The 17,026-nt window shown below is 40.3% G+C and overlaps 3 protein-coding genes across 3 annotated transcripts in view; all 3 read right to left on the bottom strand.

Moving 5' to 3' along the window:
* Positions 1-6,416, bottom strand: part of ABCA12 (ATP binding cassette subfamily A member 12) — a 542,556-nt gene extending 536,140 nt beyond the window's left edge. Inside the window, 3 exon segments of the mRNA XM_030210844.1 lie at positions 5,981-6,057; positions 6,166-6,243; positions 6,337-6,416. Of these exon segments, the coding sequence (XP_030066704.1) occupies positions 5,981-6,057; positions 6,166-6,243; positions 6,337-6,416 (235 nt within the window).
* A 4,502-nt stretch (positions 6,417-10,918) lies between these two features.
* On the bottom strand, positions 10,919-12,826 carry LOC115475102 (ATP-dependent DNA helicase pif1-like). Its single transcript, XM_030210842.1, has one exon. It carries the CDS (start codon positions 12,824-12,826, stop codon positions 10,919-10,921), a length of 1,908 nt encoding a protein of 635 aa, XP_030066702.1.
* Positions 12,827-12,900: 74 nt separating this feature from the next.
* LOC115475101 lies at positions 12,901-16,301 on the bottom strand. Its single transcript, XM_030210841.1, has 2 exons — positions 13,023-16,301; positions 12,901-12,915 (listed from the first exon to the last, which is right to left on the bottom strand). The coding sequence occupies exons 1-2, from the start codon at positions 16,299-16,301 to the stop codon at positions 12,901-12,903; spliced, it is 3,294 nt and encodes a 1,097-aa protein (XP_030066701.1).
* Between the last annotated feature and the right edge of the window lie 725 nt (positions 16,302-17,026).

The following is a 17,026-nucleotide window of genomic DNA, read 5'->3' as shown; positions in this document are numbered from 1 at the left end:
GAAAAACAGGCAACCCGAAACCATGTGTCATGTATCCTTGATGAGCAAGGAATGTTCTACACTTCTATTGTAGACATTCAGTAGCTCTTTGTGATATTTTATCAGTGCTTATATACTCCAGATACTAATCCTCCTCAAACCAATAAATAGTTCACTCTAAACCAGATCTCGCCCCTATTCTTTTAACCACATCCCATTGCTCAATGTATTATCATGCATCCTTGACCTATAATGTATGTATCTGATCATCTCATGTAAACCATGTAGAACTGAGTTCCCAACTCGGATGATTGTGGGATACAAATCCAATAAATTGAATTGAATCCTGAGTCTGCTGATATTCAGTCAAACTTAGCAGAGATAGTGTTGCCAATGATCTCAGGCTCTGATATGATGGCCCTTTCTAGACTCATAGACTTAGAAGAGGTAAATTGGGTGATCCGTGGCGTGCCTACTGGCAAGGCACCTGGGCCAGATGGCTTTACAAACAAATTTTACAAATGCTTTAGAACACAATTCCATTGTTATTTAGAGTGTTTAACACCCTGGAGGAGGGCTCTGAGTTGCCTTCAACGTGGCGCCTTGTAGCAGTCACACTTCTGTTGAAGCCTGGGAAGGAGCCACCCCTATGTGGCTCTTGTAGGCCCATCTCTCTGCTCAACACAGATTATAACATTTTCACAAAACTTTTGGCAGCTTGCTTACAGCGAGTTCTACCTTCTCTTATTCATGAGGACCAAACTGTATTTATCAGGGGAAGGCAAACTTTTGATAATATCAGGAAGATCATGCATTTAATGCATTGTGCATGCACAGAGGTGGTGTCGATGCTCCTTGTCTCACTGGACGCAGAGAAGTCATTTGACTATGTACATGGTCATTTATGTTCTGAGTCTTAAAGAAAATGGGATTCCTAGGTCGCTTCTTTCCTGGCTTTGTTTAATATATACACAACCAAAGGCGTGCATTAAAGTCAATGGCACGTGTTCGGAGGTTTTCTCCTTTCATCATGGCACATGGCAAGGATGCACTCTGTCACCTCTGCTTTTTGCTCTTACTATCAAGCCCTTAGCCTGTGCCATCTGGGCCCAACAAGGTATTAGGGGCTTCCATTGGGGTGAGACAGATTCTATGCTTTTTATAGATGATATTCTTCTGACCCTGACTGACCCACATGTGTCATTGGAGTGGACTATTTGGGAAATATATAGTTACTAGTATTAAAGGCCTGTTTCAGTAGGCAATGAAATGGGCTCTAGCAAGGTAATCCGGCCCCCCCCCCTGCAGTGTCCCTCCTGTCTCCCCTGCCCCCCTGCAGCCACCCATCTGGTATCTGGACCCCCTCCCCACCAACCCTCCTCTGCTCCTGCAGCCACGCATGTGCAGCGGCCCTCCTCTCTCCCCTGCCCCCCCTGCAGCCACCCATGTCCAGCAACCCTCCTCTCCCCCTGCAGCCACCCATGTCCAACGACCCTCCTCTCCTTTCCCCTTGCCCCCCTGTAGCCACCCATGTCCAGCGACCCACCTCTCTCCCCTGCCCCCCCTGCAGCCACTCATGTTCAGTGACCCTCCTCTTCCCCTGCCCCCCTGCAGCGTCCCTTCTGTCTCCCCTGCAGCCACCCATCTGGTCTCAGGACCCCCTCCCCACCTCCCTCTTCCCTGCCCCCCCTGCAGCCATCCATGTCCAGCGACCCTTCTCTCCCCCTGCAGCCACCCATGTCCAGTGACCCTCCCCTCCCCCTGCCCCCTCCAGCTACCCATGTCCAGCGACTCTTCCCTCTCCCCTCGGCGCATCACCCAAGCCCCTACCCCTCCCCTCGGGCACATCAGTCCCCTCGCCACCCGCAGCCGCCAATACTAACGCTGTCCTGTCGCTGCTGCGTCTCCTGTTGAGCAGCAGCGGCTGGTACCAAAATAAAAAAGCCAAAAAAAGATTTGTAACCTGAAACTCGGCTCCGTAGACAGCCATCTGACATTGGCTGTCGTCTCTGCAGCCGCTCCTCCTCTCCCCTCTGACATTGCTGCGCTCCTCCGGGGTCTTCCTGCAGGGGCAGTGACATGGAGGGGAGAGGAGGAGCGGCTGCAGAGATGACAGCCAATGCTAGATGGCTGTCTACGGAGCCGCGTTTCAGGTTAAAAAAAGTTTTTGGCACTGAGAGCTGATTGGTAGGCAGGGGGAGGAGTAGGGAAACTTTACTCCTCCCCCTGCCTGGCTCGCGGTTTTGCAGAGCAGGGGCTTGGGTGTTGCGCCAAGGGGGGGGGGGCATTGACAGCTGTTTCCCAGGCAGGGGGAGGAGTAGGGAAACATGCTCCGCGTGTTTCCCTACTCCTCCCCTTGCCTTGGAATCAGCTGTCAGTGACGTCACTCACGTCTGAACGTTCTAAACTGCCTAGCAGACCACCTCCGAAGGAGCCACAGTCCCAGGCACATTAGAACGTTGGAGGTGAGAATTATTATATAGGATAGTCATGTATCGGGCTTTAAAGTAAAATGAGTAAATAGGAGATTTTAAATACAACAGAGCACTCCAGCCAGGAGGTGGCATTATAAACACGATTCCCATTTTGCTGGGCTCCCCATTTTATCCGTTATCTGGGTATCAATATAATAAAAAAGCTCACTGATCTATATGCAACTAATTATCCATCAAAGCTTAAAGAATTGTTTGAGGATTTGGACAGGTGGGAGGGAATTGGACTGTCTTGGCTAGGCAAGATCTCCGCTCTGAAAATTATAATTTTGCCTAAGCTCCTATACCTGTTCATGGCATTACCACTTCCCTTACCTATGAATTTCTTTGTCAATTTACTCAGCAAGACATTTTCCTATATATGAAAAAAACGCCTGCCAAGAGTGCAACGTGCTATGTTGTATCAAACCAGATTGAAGGGAGGTATGGGAGTTCCAAATGTTTTACTGTACCATCAGGCTGCCAACCCTCACATCTTTGCTGAGTTGTCTAGCCATTCTTGGAAGTCCTGGGCAGTCTTAGAGCAATCGTGGATGGATCCCTCTGAGCTATTGCTTGGTTACCAAAGTCACAACTGCTAGCAGTAACAAGAAGAGCTCCCCTCCCCCCCCCCCCCCCCCCCCCCCCCCCCCCCCACACACACACACACATACACACTCACACACACACACACTACTTCATAATCCATTGTTGGTGTAGGGTAAATTGAGGAGTCAGTTCTTCCCAGGGAGGTGATATTTTTTACATATAGTGGTTTGATTTGCCCTGGGGTTTCAGCTGGGGCAGATGGACTCTCTTTATCACCTGTGGAAATAACAGGGGCTTTATTTTTTAAGTCAGGTCTGGGACGAAGGGGAGTTTGTACCTTTCCCAGATATACAGGAGGAGTATGGGATTCCTATCCACCATGAGTTCCATTATAGGCAACTTAGGGTTATTTACGTCAACGAGCCCAGGGCGAATTATGCTTAGCAGAGATGCTCTTAGAGCGAGTCTTGCAGGGGGCAATGGCCGGGGTTGTATTTCTTGGTTGTATCTTGCTTTATTATCTTTTGATATGCCTGTCCTATATTATACTAGTAAGTTGGAGAGAGTCTTGGGATCCACTTAAGAATATACACAATGGGGAAAGGGCCTCAAGTACTTACTTAAGGTCTCTATAGTTGCAAATCTTATAGAGAATGAATATAAGATAGCATACCAGTGGTACTATACACCCCAGCACCTTGTGCGCATATTTTAACATGGCTCTGTCCAATGTTGGTGGAACTGTGGAGCGCTGGGGGATATGTACCACATCTGGTGGTCTTGTCCTTAGACCCTGCTGTTCTGGAGAGAAATTTTACAGACTCTTCAACAGATGCTTCAGATAACTTACCCACTCAAAGAGGAACACTGTTTGTTGCATTTTAAACCATGGGGGGGAGGGGGGTCAAAAAAGAGCCTCACAAGCTGACAACTAGTGTCTTTGTGGTGGGCAAACTTCCTATAGCAGCAGTATGGAAACAACCTACAATGCCAACAATGACTATAGTACTCCACAAACTGGATTACATTTATCAGATGACCAAACTGACTGCAATATGGACTGATTGATTAGTAGGCTTTCATAAGGTTTGGGCTGTTTATAATACATGGAAACTTACTTTAATAAGTGCTTGAGATTAGAGATACTGTTTGCTTCCCTCTCACCAGTTTTTGGGGTCAATGTTTTTTGATGGTCACTACCCCACAGCAGGGGGCGGGGAAGGTTAGCATCATTCTGACATTTGTACTCATGCAGTGTTCTTTGTACTGTCACCTTTTTGCTTTTGTACAGACTTGAATATTCAATAAAAGTGTTAAACCTTTTTTAAAAAATGCCCCTCTGTGTGTCCGAAGAGTCTCTCCATTAACTCCGTTACCTCTGGACCCATATGGGAAGAGAGAAGAAATTGCTTCCAGGGCCCTGAATCTGTGGACTCAGTGGAATCTAATGTTCAACAAGTGTTTGGCTGAACAAAAATAATCAGACAATCAAAAATACCAGAAATATTTAGTGAATGCATGCAAACCTATTTTACAAACACAGGAGTCAATATTTAAAGGTAGTTATCAGAGCAGCAGCAGTTGCTACCCAGATAACTAGCAGTCACCAGGCCCAGGCATTGATATTCAGCAGCATTATCTAAACAATGCTGCTAAATATCATGTCTGACTGCCTCGGCACTATCCAGGTAGTGCTAGTGTGGTCTGGAGTTGGAGCTAAGGCAAAGCTGGAAGTTATCTGATATTCAGTGCTGTTACCTGGATATAACTATCTGGGCAAGTAAGATCAGAGAAATACCTATCCAGCTACTGGTGTTGAGTATCAGCAGTACCCACAGCTTCTGGCAGCTGCTGAATCTCAGATATTCCACAAATGTAGGCAGATATGGGCTGATTGGATATCCAGATATAGAAAAACCCATGGTGTCCAGCTGACTCTCGCAGATTTAATATTACCACCATAGTTTTTTCAGATGGATAAGACATTAAACAAGATAGATACAGCCTAGAATAAATTCCCTGAACTTTTTCCTTGAAGCCAACTATTCTCCCTTCTTCTATTACTGGAACAGGATTATTTTCTGCTTTCTTTCATTGCCAGAGGATGTGGTAACTGCTTGCCTGGGATTGGTAGCAGTGAATGTTGGTACTATTTGGTTTTCTGCCAGGTACTTGTGAACTGTTGGAAACAGGATTTTGGGCTAAATGGACCATTGGTCTGATCTGGTATGGCTGTTCTTATATTCCTTAACTGAGTCTCTTCTTCATGTCATAGGCTTTCAATCTCCAGGTACCTGCAATGACAATTTCCCAAAAACTACTCACCAACTTCTTCAGTCTCTTGTGGTCACTCTTTACTCCTTCACTATTTATGGCTCATCATCGATATAGACAGACCCCCAAATAGATACAGTTTTCAGATTTCTTGAGCCACCTGGAGTTGTAGGAACAAAACCTCTTCAGCCCATAGATCACCTTAATCTTCAGGACTCTCTTCTGGAAGGCCAGACACTACACTTCTGAATCCTGACCCCTCAGAAGAAGGTTGTCATTGATATAAAAATCTTCCTCAAAACTCCAAGATCATTGTCATCTGGAATTTAACCCCCTTGGCCTGATTTGGTGACATTTCATCACTGAGCCACTTCATCACATGACACTTCATTATGCGACAGAAGAATAGTGCATTCTTCATTCAATATTTCATTGTGCAGAAAGCTAAGTATACTCAAATTATATGTGTGGAAAGCTTATGCAGCAGATCGAACAAAGATATTGACATTTAACATAGCACAGATCAATCATATAGCGCATATCAAAGTTGGGTTGGGGAGGATGGGAACTGGGTGAGAGAAGGAAGCGAGGAAGCATCTTGGAGAGCTGTGTAGATAAAACAGGAAAGAAACTCAGGGGTGTTTGGCTTCAATATCTGTTAGCAGGTAGGTGATCTATGTTTAGAAAAAATGAGGGCCACAACCTACCATGCACAGTGAGAGGAGTATGGAAATTGCCAGACCTCTGAGACATCAGGGAAGAAGCGGGCCAACTCTGCTGGGGGCTGTAAAGAAAAAAAAAAAGAGAAAGAGCATTAGGGGGTGGCTTGACCATGTAACAAATGCGGGAGGAGAGGGAGCAACTGAAAGGGAATATGAGAGTCGCAACTTACCAGCAAAAAGGAGAGGACTCAGGTGATTGGAAGATCTGGGGAATAACATGGAGGAAGATCCCATGCTGTGGAGTGTTCCTGTAGAGAAAAGATGGGAGCAAACCATAATGGGTGGCATGAATAATAAACCATAGTACAAGCATTGAAAAGGTAAAGAGACCCTCAACTTACCAGGAGGTGGGGGGCAAAAACCATATAGTGGTAGCCTGTGGTGGCAAAACAACAAAAGACCATCGGACATCATCAAACATGAGGTGGTAATAAAATTATAAGAGGAAGGAATGCATAAAAAGAAGAGCATCAACATAGTGTACAAAGCACTTCGAGAGACATCTGAAAAACTAACAGGTTGATGATACCCTTGTGACAATTCATCAAAGGGCCTTCTCATTTCCTCATGAGAGAATGGGAATGGTGCTTCCAAAATAAGCACCATAGGCACTTATGCGTCAAACATCTGCAGAGTCACAGTTAAAATTCTCCCACATTTTCTGCTGTTTGGTAACTGGTGTAAATGTACATAAGCGAAGTATGCACATAAGTGCATAGTTTTTCATGCTTAGTGATGTAGCAGTAGTAATACTGTGCAGTAGTCTTCCATCTCCACCCAGCTACTCCTTCATGCCAACAGGCTGCCAAAAATTTCAGTGGCGAACATAGTGATATCAAATGTTGTTTCAAATTTGAATTACTATTGGCAATATTCTTTAAAACTGTTTTATTAAACATATGAATTTGTCAAGTATATGCACATACCAGTTTCCTTTTTATCTACAAATAGAGTATTGTATGTATAGAAGTAAGTTCACTTGATGAAGCGGCAGATTCAGGTGGCAAGAATGCTGTTCTGTGCATAAAAATAAGCCTTGTGAAAATTCCATTCGCTAGAATTTTTAGCTATGCTCATATTTAGGCACAAAAGAACAGGTGTTGATGTGTGCTGGTAAGACCACAGCCCCCATTTGCTGCAAGTGGCGTTAATGTATAGGAGGTGAACCCTTTTCAAATGAAGGAAAACTCTGGAATGAAAGGGAATAGGATGAAGTTAAAAGGAAATAGGCTTAGGAAGAATCTAAGAAAATACTATTTCATGGAAAGGGTAGTGGATGCGTGGAATGGCCTCCCGGTGGAGGTCATGGAGATGAGGATTGTGTCAGAATTTAAGAAAACATGGGACAGACACATGGGATTCCTTAGGAAAAGGAGGAGCTAGTGGTTACTGAAGCAAGGCAGACTGGCTGGGCCATTTGACCCTTATCTACCATCATGATTCTATGTTTCTAAGTTTTCTAACAAAACGTTTCAATACGTTTAGCTTGAATATGTGGTGAAAGTGTTGCTTGAGGAAATGTCCACAATGATGAAGTATCACATGATGAACTGGCTGAATAATGAAGCATCAAGGTGATAAACGTTGATGATGTGGCTCGGTGATGGTCTGTTGCATGATAAAGTATCGTGATGAAATATCTATTACCCATTGGCCAAAGGTTCACACTCTAGGGAGACCAACCATTCATGCCTCAAGCTCTGGCAGTTTATATATTTTAGAAGATGGAGAAATGAAAAACATATCTTTTTCCTTTGTCCATGACCAATTTGATGCTTAGGTCCCAACTCCTGAATTGTAACATTGGTGCAATAACATCCACAGAAAAAAAGAAATGTCCCTGAAGCCATCATGAATAAAGAGCCAGCAGAGACAGAATTCATCACTGGAGGAGTACCTTACTGGTTAGTGCAGTGGACTTTGATCCTGGGGAACTGGGTTCAATTCCCACTGCAGCTCCTTGTGACTGTGGGCAAGTCACTTAACCCTCTGTTGCCCCAGGTACAAAATAAGTACCTGCATATATGTAAACTGCTTTGAATGTAATTGCAAAATACCACAAAAAGGCGGTATATCAAATCCCATTTCCCTTTCCCTTCCCTATCTAATACACTTGGATAGGTTGCCTATACATACTCCATTCTATGAACTCTAGATGGAAACTTGTTTTGGAATAATGCAAGTACTACTGCAAGCATTAGCAGTAAATTTGAAAAATTAAGATCATAACTCCATATACGCTGGCTGAAGAGTGAGGTTTATAGCTGTCATGACATACACAAAAGTAACCCATTTGATATTTCCGCCCCCCTCCCCTCCCCACCGGGAACTGTATTGACAGATCAGTCTTAGTTGAACTAGAAAGCACTACTTCCACAGTGATTATTAAAGTCCTTTGAACCAGAATGAACAATGACAGGTTCACCAAAAATTATCTAGAACAACTCTGACTGTTGTTTTGATGCGATGATACATCCAATACCCTAGTAATTAAAACTAAGATCACAGCTGAATTGTCACTCAGAGATTAGAATTTGCTGTGAATGTTGTGTAAAAAATGTAGGTCATATGATGATTACTTAAAACCATATAGTGCCCCTCCCAAAATTATGATAAATATGAGCTGTACCTCAACACCAATGGGGTAATTCTACAAATTGGTTGCTATCATTTATATGCTGATTAAGCAAATAAATGTTTAGCATACCAGCAGATATGTTCATATGTGATTGTAAACACCAAGAGACTGATATTTAGATCACGGGAAATAGCTGGGCTGCCTCCCCTGGTCAGCGCAGAGCCTGAATATTCAATGCCAGGCTGTTTCCAGTGACCGGCTTTGAACATCCAGTATATTTTTAGCTGGTTTCAACTTAACCGGCCAAGCTGATATTCAGCGCTGACCGATTAAGTTTGAACTGGCCTTAGATATTCCAGGTATTGACACAGCCACCAAACTTGGCCAGTGACGCACTGAAAATTGGTGGCCGTTTATATTACATGATATAACTGGCTATCCACTAGGCACTAACCGGCAATATTTGGCGGGAGACAGTCAGCTATCTCCCATTGAATATCACCAGATAGCCGGCTAAGTATCATTTAACCAGCTAGGTGCCGTTCCTAGCCAGTTAAATGGTTTTGAATATCGGCCAACAAATATCCTCCTGAGCACTATTCTGTAAATAACAAGTATATCTGATATAGTGTACACACAAGAGAAAGAAACACTAAAGGGCCTTCAAGATTGCAGAGAACAAGAGTCCATTTATTAATATACCCGATGCGGGCTGTGTTTCGGCGTACCTGCCTCAGGGGATCAGCATGAGTTTGTACTCTCAAAAGGAGCAAAAAAGAGACAATGCTCTTCACTTCTTCAAACAAACTAATAGCTGCGCTGCACAAATCCCGCGTGTCTTCTCCAACGCGGCAAACAATTAATGCAAAAGAATAAGGTAGTGATATATAAATCTAACCATGTCTGTGAGATGCCAAGACTTTTCAATGAACTGCAGAGACACATATATATTCCCAGTTACACTAGAAGCCTACTTGCCTTTGTAGAATAAGAATGTATATAGAAGTGCCATTCACCTGTGTTTGTAAACTGCATTTGCTGTATTTGGGACAAGCAATGAGTTGCATTTGTTAGTTTAGTAAATGTTGTGCAGAACAATTACCCTGCCTAAATTAGACACGTTTCGGAAACTGTAAGGGATCAGTTATGCAGTCTTACTGGATGCACCACATACCAGCATATTTTCTTTCCCACATCAAGCACTGTGTATATATTTTAAAAATATGCTTTAAGGCATAAGTAAAGAACTTCTTCCTTTTTTTTTTTCAATCAAATTGGACATTTCCCATTATAGTCACCCTGTCGGTATTCTTTTAATTCTTTTTAATTTGTTAAACTACCTTAGAAATTTTAGCATGCGTAAAATCAATTTAACTTGCATTAACCTAGAACTAATGTGCATACAATCAATTTTTTTTTTATTTAAATAAGATTGACCAGTATGGAATTTTTGTTTTCAATATCATTTGTAAAACAAAAATTATCGTTAAGAGGGATGTTATCAATATGGGCTACCATAACGATGGGTTATTTTACCACGTTGTGCTATTTTAGCACAGGGTTACCATTTTATGCAATGAAACCTTGTGCTAAAATACGCAAGTTGTGGTAAAAATAACCCATCTTAATGGTAGCCTACATTTACTGATTAAGGGCGGAAGCTATCAGATTATACAATTAATTTTTGCCCTGGATTGTGCATGTACTTTAAAATGTCTACATGTTTGCAGAGATAGAGTGATTGCATTTATAAATAACAAAACATTTTATAATACTGTGCAGTAGTCTTCCATCTCCACCCAGCTACTCCTTCATACCAACAGGCTGCCAAAAATTTCAGTGGTGAGCATTGTGATAGCAAATGTTGAGAAAAACACTGATTAGTCCTAGATTTTGTTTCAAGTTTGAATTACTATTGGCAATATTCTTCAAAACTGTTTTATTAAACATATGAATTTGTCAAGTATATAAACACTAGTGGAAAAGGCCCGTTTCTAAAAGAAATGAAACGGGCGCTAGCATGTAGTTTGTTTTTCTGTTATTTTTGTCTGTTGATATTAAAAAATATAAGTGTTTTTAAAAAAGACAACATTTTTTTTGTAAAAAGTTGTATTTGTATTGTAATTCTTAGTAAAATGTTTTACATTTCATAGTAAACAATATGTTTTGTATAATGTTTGTTACAATCATGTAAAAGGTGTCTTTGTTCTGGTACATAAATGTTTTTTTACAAATGCAAGAGAACAGATATATAGTGTTGAAAACATAATATACATATGTCCATCTGTAAATATCAGTTTTGTAAGGAACATGGGAACTTTGTGAAATGTTTTTGTAATAACTTCTTAGATTTGTAACATTTCCTTGTATACAATATTTTTTGTATAAATTTTGTTACAATCAGGGAAAAGGTGTCCTTGTTGAGGTCCGTCAATGACTTTGACAATTGCATCAGAAGAGTTCTTTACTCTTGAAAAGGCAACATAGAGTTGTCCATGTGTAAATACTGGTTCTGGAAGGAAAATCCCAACTTTGTCAAAAGTTTGTCCTTGTGACTTATTAATGGTCATTGCAAATGCCAATTTCACAGGGAATTGTCTTCTACATAGTATAAATGGTAGGTCTGTGTTTGATGGTGCCAGGTCAATACGTGGTATGAAGACAGTACTGCCAGCACTTGATCCACTCAGTACTTGACTAATGATAAGGTTGTTTTTCAAGTCTTTGACTATTAGGCGAGTTCCATTACATAATCCTTTTTTTGTGTTTAAATTTCTGAGTAGTATAATTATTGCACCAATTTTTAAATCTAGTTTATGTGGTGGCATCCCAGTAGGAGTTTGTTGATGAAGAAATTCCACAGGATATAAGTGTTGTTGTTCTTCTGTTGAGTCATTTATGGAATCGGTACTTAAGTAAGTTATTGTGTTTCCTTGTAAGATATTGAGAACGTCGTCATTAATTTTGTCTGCATGTGTATTTTTTGGGCAAAGAATAGTCTTTTGTGCAAAGTTTTCAACTGTGTCTGCAGCAATTGAGTGTCCAAAAACAGCTTCTACTATATCTGTGTAACAAATGTGCTGATCAGGTATTTCAATCATATCTTGGAAACCATTTGGACATGGTAGATTGCCATTAGCTAAATCCATGAGCCAGTTGTTGTATTGTGGATCTGTACAGCGTACGTTGTTGTGTAATTTAAGTATGTGAAATTGTTTCCATAGTTTATTAAATTTAATACTTGATTCAATAATGTGTGTTCGATTAGCATGTGGTACGACTGGTAGAGTTTGTCTGAAATCTCCACCTAGTAGAAGAACTTTTCCCCCAAATGGTTTGTCATTCTTCATGATGTCTTTAAGTAGTGTATGTACAGCAGAAAGTGCCATTGTGGGAGCCATAGTAGATTCATCCCAAATTATTATGTGTGCATCTCTAAGGATTGAAGCATTATTGGAGTTTAATCTGATAGTTGATGTTGAGTTTTCAAGTAGAGGAACTGGTAATTTAAATTGTGAATGATAAGTTCGTCCTCCAGGAAGTAAGTTTGCTGCAATTCCTGTTGATGCAACGGGAAGTGCGATTTTACCTTCTCCTCGGATGGTACTGAGGATAGTTTTATATGTATAAGTTTTGCCAGTTCCTGCTGGGCCATCTAAGAAAAAGCAGTTGTTGGATTGTTGTTTGTCATTGCATGCAGAAAGTATAGTTTTTAAAACTTCTTGTTGGTCATGGTTTAAGTTTTGTTGCATTATTTCTGCGTTATGCTTTTCTTCTGCAGCTTTGAATGCAAGGGTAGGATCTTCAATCTTCTGTGTTATTTTTGGTAAGCCGAAGTGTTGTAGGTTTTTGCCATGTGTTTGAAAAATACTTTGTATTTTAAGAAGGCATAATTGTTCACAAACAGTGCATTCTTGTGTGCATCCATGCATATGTGTAAAATCTTCTAGCATAAAAGTTTTATATTTTTCATAAATTTGTAAAGCATTACATGGTGCTGCAAAAACACAAATGTATGCAAAAACTTCACGTATTTGTTGGGGCATGCTGCATGTGACAGCGTCGTCTAATGTGTTTTCCCACACAGCTTCATCATGAATGAGTCCCATTTTTTTTGCTGCATCTTGGAATGTATTGTAGACAATATTTTGAACAGTTTTTAAGTCTTGAAAACACTTAGCACCAGGTTGGTGTAGTAGAATTAGTCTTAGGCAATAACGTTCGGGATCTGAAGGTAAATTAACTGCATACATCCTGCCAATTGTTTTCAGTTTTTCTCTGTTTCCACTGTCGTTGTTTTTTGTTGAAGGTATAGTACATAGGAATATCAATGTATAAAATGCTGTTTGCAGGAGGATGTTCAGCATTAAGTTTAAACCATGCTGTTAAAGTAGTGTCCTTTGTTTTAGCTGTTTCTACTGCACTGGTAATGTTTTTTGGATGGAAAACAATGCTTTGTTCATCTGGCAAGTGTACTTCTAATCTCTGGATAGTGTGTGTTTGGTGATGCATTTCAAATGCGTTAAGTCGCCATGCAGCTTCAGGAGCAGTAACATATCTTGAGTCTGTGAAGGTTTTAATTTCATCGTGTTGTGAAGTTTTGTGCTCTGTGATGAGGACATTAGCACAATCATGTCCTTTATACACATATTTGAAAAGGTATTTGACACTTTTAATAGATGCACAGACTTCTACATTTATATGTGAATTGTATTTGAGTAGTAAGAAAGGGTTGTAGGGGACTACCCAAGTGTTATTAATGATTTTTCCATGTGAAAGTGTACCAACACCATTATCTCTTCGACGATATTTAGGGTATCCATCACAATTTTGAATAGTTTCATTTTCAAAGGATTTGGGGAATTCTTTTGAGCACTTCCCAGAAACCATGCATGGTAAATTTAAGGTGGTGTTATTGCAGGGGCCATGTATCATATGTTTTGCAACAATAGAATGGAGACGTGGGAATTTTTGTATGTCAGGTATTTCTGCACAAACGATTTTATCAATTAACTCTGTTGTTTTAGGCTTGTGCTCTTCTGCTAAGATGAGTAAAATATGTGCATGAGGTAATCCACGTTTTTGAAATTCTATGACATGTATTTTTGCAAGAGGGATACCAAGTATGTGTTCTTTGCATATGTCTTGTAGTAATTGTTTGAGTTTTAAATGAAAGACTCTTGCCACTAAGTCTGGTCGAAATTCTGACGTTTGTCCTTTATGTAGGTTTTCAGTAATTTCTTCCCATTTAGGGTTGCATGTCATAGTAATAAATAGATCTGGTTTTCCATATTTCCGAACTATGGCCATTGCATCTTGATAATTTTGATGCATATTTCTTGGGCTTCCTGAAAATGTTGATGGTAAAATGAATGGCTGTCCTGGAGTAAATTGTGGATCTGTATTTTCACTGGCAAGGTGGTCCATTAATCCTTTGTATTTTTCAACTCGTAAAAGTTTTTGGTTTTGTCTAATATAATTAAGTCTGTTGGCCTCAGTTTTAATATAGGCATCCACAAAGTACTGTTGGGTTAGTTTTCCAGCTGAAAGGAAAGGATTGAAATCATCTCTGATAGCAAAACGGTATCCATAGTACTGCATTTGTGTTACTCTAATTCTGGTTTTTTTGTCTTTGTTGCGCATGTTCCTGAGACATTCAGGTTGTTCAGACAAAGGAATATTTATCCCCCAGCTCTGATCTCCATATGGGAATAGTAACGGATATACCATAGGTTCAAGGTTTGGATCTAACACACTTATTATTTCAGTTTGATTTGTTTGTTTTTCTGTGTTTCGGCAGTGTATTATCAGATCTCGATGTAAAGGAGGCTCACCTTCTGTGTTTTGAAAAATGAAAGCAACCTCATTGGCTCTGGGTGCATTGTATCGGCGTGGATCATGTTTCCGATCTTGGACAATGGCCATAGAAATTCTAGGTGGTTCTATTGTTAGTCGTTGTGCTTCTGCTATACTTTCATTCTCTACTTCATATAGCATTTTACAGGCGTCAGCAAAAGGATTTTCAGATGCCATAAAGTTGCTTAATTGTGTCATTAATTTTTCATGGATGTGTGCATTTGGTAAGATTTGTAGTCTCTGAAGAGCTGCTTCGTCTGGATCTAGAATATATAATTGAGCAAACTGTCTTTGTTTCTCATTGTCTGGATGCAGTGATCCTGTTCTATGGTAAATAGTGCCATTGATTCTAAAGCAGTAAGGGCCATATCCAGGTGGAGGTGAAATGTTAGCTCCCATAGATGCAAACGCTAAGGAACTATTAATGGAGCGAATATTTTCAAAGAAATTTTTAGAATATTGATGTTCCCCAGACAGAAGCTGCTGTATAAGTTCATTAGATCTAATAGGTGGAAGATATACTTTTCCCTTACTACAGCACTTTGTAAAGAAGTTGTCAGAAGGTCTTTCATTGTTGAAATGTTTAGCTTTGCAAAAAATACATATAGCATTCATTAGACCACAACTGTAGTATGGAGTGTTGTTCTCATTTACACAGTCCATTACTGCAATTCCTTTGTTTGAAGTTGTAGAATGTGTCGTGACTGTTGGGTGTGGTAAATCTTGTGGTTTTTCTGTAGCTGTTAGTCTAGTTTTGTGTTTGTATGCTTTTCTTGTTCTATTTCTTGGTGTTCTTTTTTTTTGTTTTTGTAAGCATGTGTGTATTTCTGTTGTAGTGTTTTCCTCATGTAGACGTGGTTTTTTTTTATTTTTTAAAGCTGCACGCCTTTTTCGTTGTGCTTCTGTTTTACTTTTCGTACGGTTAGTCTGTTCCTCATCAGTTAATGTTGTAGTATTTGTTTTCATGGACCTTTTGCTTGTAGTAGCTTGTTCAGTTAAATCTGCATTTTTCTGCAGAGTGACAGTAGCACATGTTTTTGTTAAGGGTGTAGTTATTCCATCTTGAAGTTGTAGAAAATCTTGATTACTTATTGTTGTTATATTCTGTTGTCTTGACCTTTTCCTTGCAGTTGGTTGTTCAGTTAGATGTGCCTTTTCCTTCTGGCTCATAGGCGCACGCCTTATTTTTTGAGCTTCTGCTGTTTTTTGTTTAAGTTCTGTCAAGTGTTCAGTACTAAGTGCTGATAGATTTTCTAATCTTGACCTTCTCCTTGCAGTTGCTTGTTGACTTAGATGTGCCTTTTGGTCGTGGCTCATAGAGGTACGCCGTTTTCTTTGAGCTTCAGTTTTGTGTTCTTTACGTTCTTTCACTTGTTCAGCAGTTAATTTTGTTATATTTAGTATCCTGATACTTTTTCTTCTAGTGGCTTGATGTATCTTCTCATCCTCAGTTAAAGCTGCACGCCGCTTTTGTTGTGCTTCAGCTTTTTTGCGTTTACGTTCTGCTACTTGTTGAGGAGATATTTGTTTGATATGTTGTTTAGTGCGCCTTTTCCTTTTAGTATCTTCTTCATATTCTTGTACTTGTTCATCCTCACTTAGAGGCACATGCCTTTTCTGTGGTGCGTGAGATGTTTGTTGATGTTGTGTCTGGTGTTCCTCAGTTATTATAATATTTCGTATAGTTGATTGCTTCATTTCATGGTGTTCTGTAGTTTCACATGTGTTTTTCTTCTGAGTGTGAGTAGGCAGTGTTTTTCTTATTTTTTTCTTAGTATCCTGTTCAGGAGGGGTTATTTTTTTTTGATAGGTGTGATCTGCATATTTACTACAACTGGCAGTCTGTGAGGTTTTTGGTTCTGTAGTATCCATATCCAGTGAGAGTGCTGTATGAAACTGTATATGAGAAATAATGTTGACAGTGAGATGCACAGTTTCAGAGAGTGAATGAGGAATCACTGTTTCTCTGTCAATCTGTCAGGCAGGTTATGGTTTTTCTGAAATCCTGTTTTATAAATCACTGTCTGCTATCTGTCGGCTGTATGTATGGTTCAGATGACAACAAAGTGTAGATGAAAGGCTCAGTGGAATTCTGTGTTTCTGAGTATCCTGCTTGCTGTATGTCCAGTGTTCTGAAAGAAATGAAGGGGGGGGGGGGGGGGGAATGTAAGTTAGCATGTGAGGTCAATTGTGTATTAAACTGAAATGTTATGACAGAGTATGTATATGATTGATGGTAAGTATGTAGCAGTATGTGTGACAAACAGTCTGTATATGTGACACACACAGTATGTGAGAGAGACAGCAAGTATGTTGAAAGACACAGAATGTGTGAGCTCCAGAAAAAGAGTGGTTGTGAGAGAGAGTGTAAGAGACAGTAGTTGTGAGAGAGAGAGTGTAAGATAGTAAGACAGAGTATGTGTTGGTGTGTGAGTGAGAGAAAAATATGTTGAACTTAAAGGTCACAGTTTGTGTGAATAGTTTTATTTCCCCCAATGCATGTGTGGCCATCAGTTTGTCTCCCTTTGTATTTGCTTCATGTTGTTCACCAACTTCCATACCTGTTAGTAGAGTGTATGAGAGTAGTTGATGTGCGT

The sequence above is a fragment of the Microcaecilia unicolor genome, chromosome 7, assembly GCF_901765095.1.
Source record: "Microcaecilia unicolor chromosome 7, aMicUni1.1, whole genome shotgun sequence".
In the NCBI taxonomy this organism is placed as follows: domain Eukaryota; kingdom Metazoa; phylum Chordata; class Amphibia; order Gymnophiona; family Siphonopidae; genus Microcaecilia; species Microcaecilia unicolor.
This window is presented reverse-complemented; position numbering and strand designations above follow the sequence as displayed.